At 47.6% G+C, this 17,882-nt stretch overlaps 1 protein-coding gene across 3 annotated transcripts in view; it reads right to left on the bottom strand.

Moving 5' to 3' along the window:
• The window catches only part of plcl1 (phospholipase C like 1), a 635,760-nt gene extending 618,205 nt beyond the window's left edge, over nucleotides 1-17,555 (bottom strand). For all 3 annotated transcript variants that reach the window (XM_078228649.1, XM_078228648.1, XM_078228647.1), the window contains exon 1: nucleotides 16,931-17,555. In XM_078228649.1, coding sequence (XP_078084775.1) covers nucleotides 16,931-17,227 — 297 coding nt within the window. In that variant the 5' untranslated portion in view covers nucleotides 17,228-17,555. The remainder of the gene's footprint in view (nucleotides 1-16,930) is intronic.
• Between the last annotated feature and the right edge of the window lie 327 nt (nucleotides 17,556-17,882).

Here is a 17,882-nt window from a genome sequence, read left to right as displayed (position 1 = left end):
GCAGTGGGAGAACAGCTGCAGTCTCCAAATTGCCCAACGCGCCCCGCCTGCAACCTCTCGACGTTAAAGATCACCACACCCTCCTTATTTCAGAATCTGGTACCAGGCTGCAAGCCCATCGCTACTAAAAGTAGGCGTTACAGCACTGAGGGTCGGATCTTCATTAGATCTGAGGTTCAGCGGCTCCTCAAAGAAGGGATCATACAACCCAGTGTTAGTCCGTGGAGAGCACAGGTTGTGGTAGTCAAGAGCGGGAACAAACCCCGGATGGTCATTGACTACAGTCAGACCATTAACCGATATACGCAGCTGGATGCGTATCCCCTCCCGCGCATATCTGATATGGTCAATCAGATTGCGCAGTACCGGGTGTTCTCCACCATAGACCTCAGGTCCGCCTACCACCAACTCCCCATTCGCCCAGAGGACCGACAATACACGGCTTTTGAGGCGGATGGTCGCTTGTACCATTTTCTTAGGGTTCCCTTTGGTGTCACCAATGGGGTCTCGGTCTTCCAGCGTGCTATGGACCGAATGGTGGACCAGAACAGGCTGCGGGCTACCTTCCCGTACCTGGATAATGTCACCATCTGCGGCCATGATCAGCAGGACCATGACACAAACCTCCAGAACTTCTTACGCACTGCATCTCGCCTGAACTTGACCTACAACAGGGAGAAGTGTGTGTTCCGTACGCGCCGTTTAGCCATCCTGGGATACGTGGTGGAAAACGGGGTCATTGGCCCTGATCCAGACCGTATGCGCCCCCTTGCTGAACTTCCCTTGCCTGCTAGTGCAAAAGCACTGAGAGGATGCCTAGGCCTCTTCTCATATTATGCGCAGTGGGTTCCCAACTACACGGACAAAGCCCGTCCACTTAAGTCCACGACTTTTCCCCTAACACCAGAGGCCCAATTGGCCTTCAAGAAATTGAAAGACGACATCGCGAAAGCTACGATGCAAGCGGTAGACGAGTCCATCCCCTTTCAGGTGGAAAGCGATGCATCTGATTTTGCCCTGGCCTCCACACTTAACCAGGCGGGCAGGCCCGTCGCATTTTTTTCCCGCACCCTCCAAGGCCCCGAAATTCGACATTCAGCGGTGGAAAAGGAGGCTCAGGCCATTGTGGAGGCCGTCAGACACTGGCGCCATTACTTGGCAGGAAAACGGTTCACCCTGATCACGGACCAGCGGTCCATGGTGTTCATGTTTAACAACACGCAGAGGGGCAAGATCAAGAATGACAAGATCTTGCGGTGGAGAATTGAACTCTCCACCTATAACTACGATATCATGTATCATCCAGGGAAACTCAATGAGCCCTCGGATGCCCTCTCGCGTGGAACATGCGCTAGTATTCAGGAGGATCGTTTGAACGCCCTCCATAATGATCTGTGCCATCCTGGGGTCACTCGGCTCTACCACTTTGTAAAAGCCCGCAACCTGCCTTACTCGGTGGAGGACGTCAGGTCGGTAACAAGGAGCTGTCGGATTTGCGCGGAATGCAAACCGCACTTTTACCGACCTGACCGGGCACATTTGGTCAAGGCCACTCGTCCCTTCGAGAGACTGAGTGTTGATTTTAAGGGCCCCCTTCCCTCAACAGATCGGAACGTGTACTTTCTAAACATCATCGAGGAGTACTCCCGGTTCCCTTTTGTTGTTCCCTGCTCGGATACATCTGCTGCCACGGTGATCAAGGCATTCCGTGATCTTTTTACCCTGTTCGGGTACCCCAGCTACATCCATAGTGACAGGGGCTCGTCGTTCATGAGCGATGACTTGAGGCAATTCCTGCTCTCATACGGGATTGCCTCTAGTAGGACCACGAGTTATAACCCATGGGGTAATGGACAGGTGGAACGAGAGAATGCTACCGTCTGGAAGGCTGTCTTATTGGCGTTGAAATCCAAAGGTCTTCCAGTCTCCCGTTGGCAGGAGGTCCTCCCTGATGCGCTTCACTCTATTCGCTCCCTCCTGTGTACGGCAACCAATGCTACTCCCCACGAGAGGATGTTCTCATTCCCTCGGAAGTCTTCCTCGGGGATATCTTTACCGTCTTGGTTGACGTACCCAGGACCCGTCCTCCTGCGGCGACATGCAAGGGACCGCAAGTCCGACCCCTTGGTCGAACAGGTCCATCTCCTCCACGCCAACCCTCAGTATGCCTATGTGGCATACCCTGACGGGCGAGAGGACATGGTCTCGATCCGAGATCTGGCGCCAGCAGGGGACGTAGCAACCCCTGTCGCTCCCATACCCCAGTCACAAACCCATTATCTCTCATTTCTTCCCCGGACACGGCGCGGGCAGCATCGGGACCATTGCTTAACAATTTTACTCCCATGTACAGCTTGCCTGAGCCCAGAAGATGGTTGCCACCGCAGGGCGTGTCAGGATCCCCTGCACCACCGTCACCCCAGGGTCAACCGGCCTGAGAGTCCGTGGAAGAACAGCTGGACGCCGTTTTGGGGAGAATGCCACCGCAAGTGCCTACTCCGGTGTCACCGCCGGTATTGAGGAGGTCACAACGACGGTGCGGTCCCCCTGACCGTCTGAACTTATAGACTGCTGACATTTTATTCTGGTTTTTGTACCCCGCCGGCCTTTGTTTCAAAGGAGGGGTGAATGTGGTGAACCATCGTTGGTTCCCACTGGATAGTGCTGAGCCAGGGGCTGGCCAGGACTACAAGGATGTACATATGTTACTGTTGGATTGTGCTATTGTTGCTGTTGGGTTAGGGTGGGGTTGTTACACCTGTGTTGTGGCACATCCCAGTCGGGCTCCGCCTCCTGAGAGAAGTATAAGAGTCCCTGCTCTGGCCGGGACCCCTTCAGTCTGGGATAGTGTACATAAGTTCTGATAGCTTCATTAATAGGAAATAAAAGCCTTCATTTACTGAAGCCTCGAGCCTCGTGTCTAAATTGATGTGCATCAGCTACTTCATCCTGGATCCTGTGAGATTTAATCTTATGCAACAACCTACCATGCGGTACCCTGTCAAAGGTTGTCTGCCGATGAACAATTCTGTGGGTGCTATTCTTGTAGTGGCATGGGGGGGGGGGGGGGGATTGTCCTATCATCAAATAACCAAGGGGAGAGGCTGTATCCATTGAGGCTGCTGGCTGGTTTTTTAAACGGTAAGAAGTCTCACAACACCAGATTAAAGTCCAACAGGTTTATTTGGTAGCAAATACCGCATTTGCTACCAAATAAACCTGTTGGACTTTAACCTGGTGTTGTGAGACTTCTTACCGTGTTCACCCCAGTCCAACGCCGGCATCTCCACATCATGGTTTTTTAAAACCAGCTTTTAAAGTCTGGACTGCTCGACAATAGATAGGCTCAGCTATTTCAGCAAGTAGTACACAATGGAGCCTATTAAACAGAACAAGAACAGATGGTCTTTATTTTTCTAAACTATGCCAAATGTCCTGTTAACAAAAGCAGTTGAAGAGCAAATGGAGGCTTTTTCCTCTCCTCTCGGTGAAAACAGCTGGACTCATTCACATCACCTCATATTACTGAGATTCCAAGCAGTATTTTCTAAAGTTTTTAAATGCATAAAAGCCCCTTTCCCAATGCAAAAAAAGTACTTTGTTGCATCTCAACACTTACACAATGTTGATCAATCTAACGATCAACTTACCTTTGCAGGACAGTACCTCAATCTATCATTGCAACAAAAACACAGACATACAATACCTAATTATTGAAACTGAAAGAACATTTTTGTTGTATTTGAAAGCTCACACAGAAAAACTTTTGGGTTTCTGACATGGAACTGGATTCTTCTGACATGTCATTAACCTACTTACAGAAGGGCCCGGCTCCACAAAAAAATATTGGGGGCTTTAAAAGCACCCACTTGCACTAACTGTCCGCACCCTTATCCCATGCCAGCAAAATTGGTGGAAATGGGAATGGGAACACAGATCCTAGGATCTGGATGTGGCAGTCATTTTTTAAAAGAGCTCTGTGTCGTGCAACGCAGCAAAAGCTCCAGGTCCTTAGGCAGAATTAAATGGCCTGCCGGCAGCAAGGTTGCCAAGCAGGGTGCACATAAAAGCAAACCTGGCCTCCCAGATAGCGCTCCCAATCAAGGCAAATTGTCTGGATCAAGGGATGCAACATTGGGAAACGGAGGGGGTGGCCCAGTGAGAGCCACACTCCTGCCCTTTTTTCAGACACAAAGCCTCCCCCAACTAGGCAGTGACCCTCTCCCATGACCCCTTTCCCACCCTGACTCAGTGGCCTGGATCTCTTGGCACTGATGAGCTATGGAGAGCTGCTGATTTCTGCCAGCTCTCATGGGTGGGATCTTTGCCCCAGGATCTTGCATCCTGGGAAAGGCCCAAAGTTTGACAGTTAAGTGCACCTAACTCCATTGTGCCTTCTCCAGAGGTGGCATGCAGATTCCACCAGTTCTCCAACTGGCAGGCAAGACCCCGATGCCAACATTAAATTCTACCCCACGTGTCAAATTATCTGCCCTCACAAAAGATGTATTTATCTCCCGGGCGGCACAACCAGAGTGCTTCCCAAACAGAGCATATTACTTTGTCTACGCCAATTGAATATGCTGGAAGGAGACCTCAATATTATCTATCACTTCAAAATGTCTGTACCAAACACCACCAATTAGAAACATAGAAAAACTACAGCACAATACAGGCCCTTCAGCCCACAAAGTTGTGCCGAACATGTCCCTACCTTACCGATTACTAGCCTTACCTATAAACCTCTATCTTACTAAGTTCCATGTACTTATCTAAAAGTCTCTTAAAAGACCCTATCGAATCCGCCTCCATCACCATTGCTGGCAGCCCATTCCACGCACCCAGCACCCTCCGAGTGAAAAACTTACCCCTGACATCTCCCCTGTACCTACTCCCCAGCACCTTAAACCTGTGTCCTCTTGTGGTAACCATTTCAGCCCTAGGAAAAAGCCTCTGTGTGTCCACTCGAACAATACCTCTCAACATCTTATACACCTCTATCAGGTCACCCCTCATCCTTCATCTCTCCAAGGAGAAAAGGCCGAGCTCACTCAACCTATCCTCATAAGGCATGCCCCCCAACCCAGGCAACATCCTTGTAAGTCTCCTCTGCACTCTTTCTATGGCTTCCACATCCTTCCTGTAATGAGGCGACCAGAACTGAGCATAGTACCCCAAGTGTGGTCTGACCAGGGTCTTATATAGCTGCAACATTATCTCACGACTCCTAAACTCAATTCCTCAATTGATGAAGGCCAATACACTATACGCCTTCTTAACCACAGCCTCAACCTGCACAGCTGCTTTGAGCGTCCTACGAACTCGGACCCCAAGATTCTTCTGATCTTCCACACTGCCAAGAGTCCTACCATTATTATATTCTGCCATCCTATTTGACCTGCCAAAATGGACCACCTCACACTGATCTTGGTTAAACTCCATCTGCCATTTCTCCGCCCAGTCTTGCATCCTATCAATGTCTCGCTTGCAGCTTCTGACATCCCTCTACACTATCCACAACACCTCCAACCTTTGTGTCATCAGCAAACTTACCAACCCATCCCTCCACTTCCTCATCCAGGTCATTTATAAAAATCACAAAGAGTAAGGGTCCCAGAACAGATCCTTGGGGCACTCCACTGGTGACCGACCTCCATTCAGAATATGACCCATCTATAACCACTCTTTGCCTTCTGTGGGCAAGCCAGTTCTGGATCCACAAAGCAATGTCCCCTTGGATCCCATGCCCCCTCACTTTCTCAATAAGCCTTGCATGGGGCACCTTATCAAATGCCTTGCTGAAGTCCATATATACTACATCTTCTGCTCTTCCTTCATCAATGTGTTTAGTCACATCCTCAAAAAATTCAACCAGGCTCATAAGGCATGATCTGCCTTTGACAAAGCCATACTGACTATTCTTAATCATATTATACCTCTCTAAATATTCATAAATCCTGCCTCTCAGGATCTTCTCCATCAACTTACCAACCACTGAGGTTACACTCACTGGTCTATAATTTCCAGGGCTATCTCTACTCCCTTTCTCGAATAAAGGAACAACATCCGCAATCCTCCGGAACCTCTCCCGTCTCCATTGATGATGCAAAGATCATCGCCAGAGGCTCAGCAATCTCCTCCCTCGCCTCCCACAGTAGCCTGGGGTACGTCTCATCCGGTCCCGGCGACTTATCTAACTTGATGCTTTTCAAAAGCTCCAACGCATCCTCTTTCTTAATATCTACATGCTCAAGCTTTTCAGTCCGCTGCAAGTCTGCACTACAACCACCAAGATCCTTTTCCATAGTGAATACTGAAGTAAAGTATTCATTAAGTACCTCTGCTATTTTTTCCGGTTCCATACAAACTTTCCCACCTTCACACTTGATAGGTCCTATTCTTTCACGTCTTATCCTCTTGCTCTTCACATACTTGTAGAATGCCTTGGGGTTTTCCTTAATCCTGCCTGCCAAGGCCTTCTCATGACCCCTTCTGGCTCTCCTAATTTCCTTCTTAAGATCCTTCCTATTAGCCGTATACTCTTCAAGATCTCTAACATTACCTCGCTCCCTGAACCTTTTGTAAGCTTTTCTTTTCTTCTTGACTAGATTAATTACAACCTTTGTACACCACGGTTCCTGTAACCTACCATAACTTCCTTGTCTCATTGGAACGTTGCTATGCAGAACTCCAGACAAATATTCCCTGAAAATTTTCCACATTTCTTCCGTACATTTCCCTGAGAAAATCTCTTTCCAATTTAAGCCTCCAATTTCCTGCCTGATAGCCTCATAATTCCCCTTACTCCAATTAAACACTTTTCTAACTTGTCCGATTTTATCTCTCTCCAATGCTATTGTAAAGGAGATAGAATTATGATCACCATCTCCAAAATGCTCTCCCACTGAGAGATCTGACACCTGCCCAGGTTCATTTCCCAATACCAAATCAAGTACAGCCTCTCTACATACTGTGTCAAGAAACCCTCCTGAACACACCTAACAAACTCCTCCCCATCTACACCCCTTACTCTAGGGAGATTCCAATCAAGATTTGGGAAATTAAAATTTCCCATCATGACAACTCTGTTATTATTACACCTTGTGGAGATGCCGGCGTTGGACTGGGGTGAACACAGTAAGAGTTTTAACAACACCAGGTTAAAGTCCAACAGGTTTATTTGATAGCAAATACCATTAGCTTTCGGAGCACTGCTCCTTCGTCGGATGGAGTGGAAATGTGCTCTCAAACAGGGCACAGAGACACAAAATCAAGTTACAGAATACTGATTAGAATGCGAATCCCTACAGCCAACCAACCTTAAAGATACAGACAATGTGGGTGGAGGGAGCATTAAGCACAGGTTAAAGAGATGTGTATTGTCTCCAGACAGGACAGCCTGCAAGTCCAGGAGGCAAGCTGTGGGGGGTTACTGATAATGTGACATAAATCCAACATCCCGGTTTAGGCCGTCCTCATGTGTGCGGAACTTGGCTATCAGTTTCTGCTCAGCGACTCTGCGCTGTCGTGAAGGCCACCTTGGAGAACGCTTACCTGAAGATCAGAGGCTGAATGCCCGTGACTGCTGAAGTGCTCCCCCACAGGAAGAGAACAGTCTTGCCTGGTGATTGGCGAGCGGTGTTCATTCATCCGTTGTCTTGGCGTCTGCATGGTTTCCCCAATGTACCATGCCTCGGGACATCCTTTCCTGCAGCGTATCAGGTAGACAACGTTGGCCGAGTTGCAAGAGTAGGTACCGTGTACCTGGTAGATGGTGTTCTCATGTGAGATGATGGCATCCGTGTCAATGATCCGGCACGTCTTGCAGAGGTTGCTGTGGCAGGGTTGTGTGGTGTCGTGGTCACTGTTCTCCTGAAGGCTGGGTAGTTTGCAGCGGACAATGGTCTGTTTGAGGTTGCGCGGTTGTTTGAAGGCAAGATGTGGGGGTGTGGGGATGGCCTTGGCGAGATGTTAGTCTTCATCAATGACACGTTGAAGGCTCCGGAGGAGATGCCGTAGCTTCTCCGCTCTGGGGAAGTACTGGACGACAAAGGGTACTCTGTCCACCGTGTCCCAGTTTGTCTTCTGAGGAGGTCGGTGCGGTTTTTCGCTGTGGCGCGTCGGAACTGTTGATCGATGAGTCGAACGCCATATCCTGTTCTTGAGGGCATCTTTCAGCGTCTGGAGGTGTCTGTTGCGATCCTCCTCATCCGAGCAGATCCTTTGTATACGGAGGGCTTGTCCGTAGGGGATGGCTTCTTTAACGTGTTTAGGGTGGAAGCCGGAGAAGTGAAGCATCATGAGGTTATCCGTGGGCTTGCGGTACAGTGAGGTGCTGAGGTGACTCTCCTTAATGGAGATGCGTGTGTCCAAGAATGCAACCGATTCCAGAGAGTAGTCCATGGTGAGTCTGATGGTGGGATGGAAATTGTTGATGTCATCATATAGTTGTTTCAGTGATTGCTCACCATGACTCCAAAGGAAGAAAATGTCATCGACATATCTAGTGTATAGCATCGGTTGAAGGTCCTGTGTGGTGAAGAAGTCTTGTTCGAACCTGTGCATGAAGATGTTGGCATATTGAGGTGCGAATTTGGTCCCCATGGCTGTTCCGTGTGAATGGATGAAGAACTGGTTGTTGAAGATGAGGACATTGTGGTCCAGGAGGAAGCGGATGAATTGTGAAATTGCACCTGGAAACTGGCAGTTGACGGCGTTGAGTACTGAGGCCATTGCAGCAATGCCATCATCGTGGGGGAGCTGGTGTAGAGCGCTGAGACATCCATTGTGACAAGGAGTGCTCCTGGTTCAACTGCTCCATGTGCGTTGAGTTTCTGTAGGAAGTCCGTAGTGTCACGACAAAAGCTGGGGGTTCTTTGTACAATGGGTTTCAGGATGCCCTCGACGTAGCCGGAGAGGTTCTCGCACAGGGTCCCATTGCCCGATACGATGGGACAGCCGGGTGCGTATGCCTTGTGTATCTTTGTGAGGCAGTAGAGATCTCCAACGCGGGGCGTACGTGGGATGAGAGCACAGAGGGTGCTTTGAAGGTCTGGATCAAAGGTTTTGATCAGAGTGTTGAGTTGACGGGTGTGTTCTTTGGTCGGATCTGTGGGTAACTGTCTGTAGTGTTCCTCGTTGTTCAGTTCTCTGATCAAGACCTTTGATCCGGACCTTAAAAGCACTCTCTGTGCTCTCATCCCACGTACTCCTCGCGTTGAAGATCTCTACTGCCTCACAAAAGATACACAAGGCAAACACACCTGGCTGTCCCATCGTATCGGGCAATGGGACCCTGTGCGAGAACCTCTCCGGCTATGTCGAGGGCATCCTGAAACCCATTGTACAAAGAACCCCCAGCTTTTGTCGCGACACTACGGACTTCCTACAGAAACTCAGCACACATGGAGCAGTTGAACCAGGAGCAATCCTCGTCACAATGGATGTCTCGGCGCTCTACACCAGCATCCCCCACGATGGCATTGCTGCAATGGCCTCAGTGCTCAGCGCCGACAACTGCCAGTTTCCAGGTGCAATTTCACAACTCATCCGCTTCCTCCTGGACCACAACGTCTTCACCTTCAACAACCAGTTCTTCATCCAGACACACGGAACAGCCATGGGGACCAAATTCGCACCTCAATATGCCAACATCTTCATGCACAGGTTCGAACAAGACTTCTTCACCGCACAGGACCATCAACCGATGCTATACACTAGATACATCGATGACATTTTCTTCCTTTGGAGTCATGGTGAGCAATCACTGAAACAACTATATGATGACATCACCAAGTTCCATCCCACCATCAGACTCACCATGGACTACTCTCCGGAATCGGTTGCATTCTTGGACACACGCATCTCCATTAAGGAGAGTCACCTCAGCACCTCACTGTACCGCAAGCCCACGGATAACCTCACGATGCTCCACTTCTCCAGCTTCCACCCTAAACACGTTAAAGAAGCCATCCCCTATGGACAAGCCCTCCATATACACAGGATCTGCTCGGATGAGGAGGATCGCAACAGACACCTCCAGACGCTGAAAGATGCCCTCAAGAACAGGATATGGCGTTCGACTCATTGATCAACAGTTCCGATGCGCCACAGCGAAAAACCGCACCGACCTCCTCAGAAGACAAACACGGGACACGGTGGACAGAGTACCCTTCGTCGTCCAGTACTTCCCCAGAGCGGAGAAGCTACAACATCTTCTCCGGAGCCTTCAACATGTCATTGAAGACGACGAACATCCCGCCAAGGCCATCCCCACACCCCCACTTCTTGCCTTCAAACAACCACACAACCTCAAACAGACCATTGTCCACAGCAAACTACCCAGCCTTCAGGAGAACAGTGACCACGACACCACACAACCCTGTCACAGCAACCTCTGCAAGACGCGCCGGATCATCGACACGGATGCCATCATCTCACGCGAGAACAACATCCACCAGGTACACGGTATATAGTCTTGCAACTCGGCCAACGTTGTCTACCTGATACGCTGCAGGAAAGGATGTCCCGAGGCATGGTACATTGGGGAAACCATGCAGACGCTACGACAATGGATAAATGAACACCGCTCGCCAATCACCAGGCAAGACTGTTCTCTTCCTGTGGGGGTGCACTTCAGCAGTCACGGGTATTCAGCCTCTGATCTTCAGGTAAGCGTTCTCCAAGGCGGCCTTCACGACACACGACAGCGCAGAGTCGCTGAGCAGAAACTGATAGCCAAGTTCCGCACACACGAGGGCGGCCTAAACCGGGATGTTGGATTTATGTCACATTATCAGTAACCCCCACAGCTTGCCTCCTGGACTTGCAGGCTGTCCTGTCTGGAGACAATACACATCTCTTTAACCTGTGCTTAATGCTCCCTCCACCCACATTGTCTGTATCTTTAAGATCTGGTTGGCTGTAGGGATTCGCATTCTAATCAGTATTCTGTAACTTGATTTTGTGTCTCTGTGCCCTGTTTGAGAGCACACTTCCACTCCATCTGACAAAGGAGCAGTGCTCTGAAAGCTAATAGTATTTGCTACCAAATAAACCTGTTGGACTTTAACCCGGTGTTGTTAAAACTCTTACATTATTACACCTTTCCAGGATCTGTTTCCCTATCCGCTCCTCAACATCCCTGTTACTATTGGGCGGCCTATAGAAAACACCCTTCCTGTTCCTAACCTCCACCCACAGAGACTCCGTAGACAATCCCTCCATGGTGTCCATCTTTTCTGCAGCCGTGACACTATCTCTGATCAACAGTGTCACTCCCCCACCTCTTCTGCCTCCCTCCCTGTCCCTTCTGAAACATCTGAAACCCGGCACTTGAAGTAACCAGTCTTGTCCCCGAGTCATCCAAGTCTCTGTAATGGCCACCACATCATATTTCCAAGTAGTGATCCACGCTCTAAGCTCATCCACTTTGTTCACAACACTCCCTGCGTTAAAATAGACACATCTCAAACCTTCGGTCTGAACGCTCCCCTTCTCTATCACCTGCCTATCCTCCCTCTCACACTGTCGACAAGCTTTCTCTATTTGTGAGCTAACCTCCTCTCTCCCAGTCACTTCAATTTGATTCCCACCCCACAACCATTCTAGTTTAAACTCTCCCCAGTAGCCTTAGCAAACCTCCCCGCCAGGATATTGGTCCCCCTGGGATTCAAGTGCAACCTGTCCTTATTGTACAGGTCACACCTGCCCCAAAAGAGGTCCCAATGATCCAGAAACCCGAGTCCCTGCCCCCTGCTCCAATCCCTCAGCCACGCATTTATCCTCCACCTCATTCCATTCCTACTCTCACTGTTGAGTGGCACAGGCAGCAATCCCGAGATTACTACCTTTGCGGTCCTTCTTCTCAACTCCCTCTATTCTCCTTTCAGGACCTCTTCCCTTTTCCTACCTATGTCATTGGTACCAATATGTACCACGACCTCTGGCTCTTCTCCCTCCCACTTCAGGATATCCTGGACGCGATCAGAAACATCCCGGATCCTGGCACCAGGGAGGCAAACACCCATCCGAGTTTCTTGTCTGCGTCCACAGATTCGCCTGTCTGACCCCCTCACTATAGAGTCCCCTATTACAACTGCCTTCCCCCTCCTTTCCCTACCCTTCTGAGCTACAGGACCGGACTCTGTGCCAGAGGCATGGCCACTGTTGCTTCCCCCAGATAGGCTGTCCCCCCCCAACAGCACTCAACCAGGAGTACTTATTGTTAAGGTGCACAGCCACTGGGGTACTCTCTAGTACCTGATCTTTCCCCTTCCCATTCCTAACCGTGACCCACTGGTCTGCCTCGCGTGGCCCCGGTGTGACCACCTGCCTGTAACTCCTCTCTATCACCTCCTCATTCTTCCTAACCAGATGAAGGTCGAGCTGCAGCTCCAGTTCCCTAACGTGGTCCCTTAGGAGCTGCACTCGACGCACCTGGCGCAGATATGGACGTCCAGGAGGCTAGGAGACTCCAGGACCTCCCACATCCGACACCGAGAACAACAAACTGGCCTCACTCATAATTCCCCCTTTCTTCAAATAACACAGGAAACAACTAAGAACTAAACCTACCCTGCCTCGCCCGTTTCCATGCAAACGTCTTCACGTTACTCTCGTCTGTGTAACTCGTTCCAGATAATGCTTCAATTTGAAACATAATGTTTTGAACACAGATCTAAATGCAACATTTAACATCAACTTGTTTTTTTTTAATTTTAGTGTTGCATAGTACAAAACAGCTTTAAACAGTGAAGGGTGCACCAAGTAGGTCCTTGGTGGCCATGGGGCTGGGCGAATGCCAAGGCGGGTTAGTTAGAAAACATGCCTCAGTTCTCAGTGCCTCTAGCCCTAACCCATCACACACCCTCTCTTTCTGCACCCTCCGCCCCCTCCCCCCCATTTCTGCACCCCCCCCCCCCCCAAATATCTTCATGCTATTTGCATGGCAACCCATGCCCCCTTATACCCAATATAACCTCCATGCCAACTCATGCTCCCATCCACACAGTCCTCCTCATACCACCCCTGCCAACTCATTTCCCCATCCACTTCCCCATGACCCTCTTATATAACCTCAAACCATCCTGAGTGTTCTCAATTTGGCAATGTTGTTTACAAACAAAAACAAAAATTCTGCCCACCTTCAGTGGTGGAGGTAAAAGAAACAGAAAATGCTGCAAATGCTCAACAGGTTTATCAGCATCAGAAAGAGAAACAGTTAACATTTCAGGTCAAGTAACTTACTGGTGTTGTTAACCTGTTGGCTTCACTGGGATGAACAATTTAAACTGCGATGACCAATTTCGACAGATAGCATCTTCCATAGTTCAGAATGAATGATAGAAGAAACATACTAATTAAATGCTAAAAGGCATAAGTTATAAGAAAATGAAAACACTAATTGCGAGTCAACATTCACTTAGAAACATAGAAGAAACAGAAAAAAGTACAGCACAAACAGGCCCTTCGGCCCACAAGTTGCGCCGGTCATGTCCCTACCTACCTCGGCTTATATATAGGCTTACCTATAACCCTCAATCCTATTAAGTCCCATGTACTCATCCAGAAGTCTCTTAAAAGACCCCATCGAGTTTGCCTCCACCACCACTGACGGCAGCCGATTCCACTCACCCACCACCTTCTGTGTGAAAAACTTACCCCCAACATCTCCTCTGTACCTACTCCCCAGCACCTTAAACCTGTGTCCTCTCGTAGCAGCCCTTTCAGCCCTGGGAAAAAGCCTCCGAGAATCCACCGGATCTATACCTCTCAACATCTTGTACACTTCTATCAGGTCACCTCTCATCCTTCGTCTCTCCAAAGGAGAAAAGACCGAGCTCCCTCAACCTATCCTCATAAGACATGCCAACCTCTTGCACTTGATTTGCTGCAACATTAATTAGGGAAAATCTGTCTAACCTAGTGGTGCCTAACAATTTCTCAGGTTTTTTGTGTGCCCACCATCTCCCCTTAGCCTGCCTCTGAACTTGCTTGAAACATGTTACTTATCGAATTTATTCCCAGTTCTGATGAAAGGAGATCAATCAGTTGGAGACTTGGGCGGAGAGATGGCAGATGGAGTTTAATCCAGACAAATGTGAGGTAATGCATTTTGGAAGGTCTAATACAGATAGGAAATATACAGTAAATGGCAGAACCCTTAAGGAGTATTGATAGGCAAAGGGATCTGGGTGTACAGGTATACAGGTCACTGAAAGTGGCAATGCAGGTGGAGAAGGTAGTCAAGAAGGCACACGGCATGCTTGTCTTCATCAGCCGGGGTATTGAGTTTAAAAATTGGCAAGTCATGTTGACGCTTTATAGAACCTTAGTGAGGCCGCACTTGGAATATAGTGTTCAATTCTGGTCGCCACACTACCAGAAGGATGTGGAGGCTTTGGAGAGGGTACAGAAAAGATTTACCAGGATGTTGCCTGGTATGGAGGGCATTAGCTATGAGGAGAGGTTGAAGAAACTTTGTTTGTTCTCACTGGAGAGACAGAGGTTGAGGGGAGACCTAATAGAAGTCTACAAGATTATGAAAGGCATGGACAGAGTGGATAGTCAGAAGCTTTTTCCCAGGGTGGAAGAGTCAATTACTGGGGGACATAGGTTTAAGGTGCAAGTTTTAAAAGAGATGTACGAGGCAGATTTTATTTATTTATTTATACACAGAGCGGTGGGTGCCTGGAACTCGTTGCCGGGGGAGGTAGTGGAAGCGGATACGGTAGTGACTTTTAAGGGGCGTCTTGACAAGTACATGAATGAGATGGGAATAAAGGGATATGGTCCCTGGAAGCGTAGGGGTTTTTAGTTAAGTCAGGCAGCATGGTCGGTGCAGGCTTGGAGGGCCGAAGGGCCTGTTCCTGTGCTGTAATTTTCTTTGTTCTAATCCAAAATGTCAACTCTGTTCCTCTTCTCACAAATGCTGCTGGAGCTGGTATTTCCAACGTTTTCTGTTTCTATTTCAGCTTTCCAACATCCAGTGTTTTACTTTTGAACTTTTCTTAATATGGTGAAACATTTGTCTTTTGATTGTTACATGCAACGCCATTGACCTTGAAAATGGTGAGCTGCAGAGTTTTTCCAGCATTTTTTGTTTTCATTATTATAGACTGGTGTGTTTTTCCAATGAATATAACCAGTAACTAGTCCTGAATTTCACCATTTAATGAGTGGCCATATCTCAAAAAATGGAGAATAGTTACAAAAGATCCTCAGGACCCCTGGGTTACAGAATTCAGAATCAGTCAAGATTCTCATCCCTCGCAGCTTTACTGGAAGTACACAATTGGATGTCAAAGGAGGACACACTGCGCTCAACTGTGATAATCCTTTTGGTTGAACAGCCTATGTGCCAATGCTCACTTTCAAGATTTGTACATAAATAATGATTATTTGGGCGAGATACCACAGGCTGTCACCATTCATTAAATCCTACCCAAACAATGACTTAAAACTTTTGTGACATGGAGATGTCGGTGTTGGTCTGGGGTAGACACAGTGATAAAGTCTTACAACACCAGGTTAAAATCCAACAGGTTTATTTGGAATCACAAGCTTTCGGAGCACTGCTCCTTCATCAGGTGAGTAGAGAGATGGGTTCACAAACACGGCATGTATCGGCAAAGACACAATTGCAAGATAATGGTTGGAATGAGAGTCTTTACAGGTACAGACAGTGCGAGTGGAGAGAGGGATAATCACAAGTTAAAGAATAAAGAAGAACAATTCACACTACTTTAGCCTGTGATTATCCCTCTCTCCACTTGCACTGTCTGTACCTGTAAAAACTCACATTCCAACCATTATCTTGCAATTGTGTCTTTGTCTATATGTGCCGTGTTTGTGAACCCACCAGTTGAAGGAACAGCACTCTGAAAGCTCATCATTCCTAATCAGCCTGTTGGACTTTAACCTGGTGTTAAAACTTTCAGAAAAAGAGAAGCACAGAAAAAGTATGTGAATGATTTGCAGGACAATGTATAGTACAAAAGTAACTATTAATTAACCTATGTTTAGTAATAATTGGACTACCAGCTAACCTACCTGGCCTGCCATAAATCTAATCCAGCAATCTTATGTCATGTCAGAACTCAAGCAAAAGCACCAATTTTAAGCAGTTAAGGATTCTGCAGCCAAAAACACATGCCAATGGACACATTTCAAAGAAGAAAATAATTGTTTTATGAATATTCTTTTGCAAAACAGAAAACAAAATGAAGCTCCAACTATATGTTAGCCAATGCATCTGCCATGGCTCCAAAAATAAGGCAAACAGTTATAGAAATATATTATCCAAACCCGAGGGATGATTTTAAAGCTTTAAATCAGAATGTAGGTTCAAGAGCTACAGAACAAATTGTACTAAGTCCAAAAAATAATGTCCACAAGCTTCTGACTGCCATAACTGTAGAGCACACAGATCATGGACAGTTTCTCAAAAATAAATTTAACGTATTTCGAATGCAGGAAGGGTACTGTACAAAAGTAACCATTAATACCTTACTTATAGGATGTTGCCCTGCAACAAATATGCATGGCAGTTCAGTGTCAATACACCAGCGTACCATGTTAGGACATGTACCTCAGATGGCCCTAACACCAAATTCGAAATGTGTCAAGGTATCTGCGCAGAACACAGATTTGAGACCACTTTATTGTAGGAGTAAAAAGCGTAATTTATTCACCTTCACCAGTAAGTTCACAGCAATATCTTCAGCTGTCCCAAACAAGGTACTTGTCAATGCAGATTATTTCAAAAGCATTTCGGTAAGTTACTTAAAAACTGCATTCGAAGAAATATATGCTTAGTTAGCCAGCGCTTTATCACACGCGCATCTTGCATATCGCTTCGGGATTGATTAATTATCATGTAGGTAGAAGCATGCACATGGATAACCTCTCGGGAAGGTAAATGACATACCTTAATGATGCTACTCCTGCGGGGTGTAGCTTTGGCAGCCTCAATGAGACAAGCTTCCACATCCCCTGTTGCTCCTCCGGACGCTGGTCCCCCGGGACTGAAACGGTCCCCGGCCGCTAAAAGGGCGCTTCTCCTCCTGATGCCCTTTCCGCTTACCACCACTCCTCCAGCAGTTTCCAAATCACCTTCCTCTGTTGTGCCCCAAGCTTTGTGGGAATCTCCAACTGACTCAGGCTCCCAAAGTACTTCAGAATCACGAAGTCCACTCTCCTTCCGACCTTCCGCCATTTTGTGCATAAATTATAGAAAACCAAACAAACTGCAAGTATTTTTTGTATTCTCAACAAAGTCTTCCAGCGGCAATGTTGTTAGACGAGAGTCCCATATCTGTCAGATCAAAACACACTTCGGAGAAGAACTCAGAGCTTGAAAAGAGGCATGGTTCTTGTGTCAGTGTGAAGTCAACTCAAATCTGCAAAACTTATATGTATATCGTTTTAACTGCGATAAAACTGGAAGTTTGCAGAATTTGCGCACTGATGCAAAGTACTGCCCCGCTAACACTTCTTTCTCCTATTTCTCGGTGTAAGCCCCCAACGACAGCTTGAAAATCCGTCGCTACTCCTACGATTGACGTCACCTTCCACCAGTCAGTGCAGCAAAGTCTGGTTTGGTGACCAATCCGCTGCCAATGTGGGAGGGAGTTCCTAACAAACCCAGAGGAAAGGATGAGGCTTCATTTATTACTCATGAAACAATATTACTACTTTAGAAAAAAATGGTTCACAAAAGTTCCAATGAGTGAAATTATTCGGTATGTTTAATTCGGGCGACATGTTTCTCACTTTTGAAACAAGTACATACTTTGAATAAATCTATTAATTCTAAACAATATACAAAGTGATTAGCGTTGATTCTCGCATGGAGTTTTGGTGGTTCAGAAGATTCTTTA

The sequence above is a fragment of the Mustelus asterias genome, chromosome 14 (assembly GCF_964213995.1).
Source record: "Mustelus asterias chromosome 14, sMusAst1.hap1.1, whole genome shotgun sequence".
NCBI lineage: Eukaryota > Metazoa > Chordata > Chondrichthyes > Carcharhiniformes > Triakidae > Mustelus > Mustelus asterias.
This window is presented reverse-complemented; position numbering and strand designations above follow the sequence as displayed.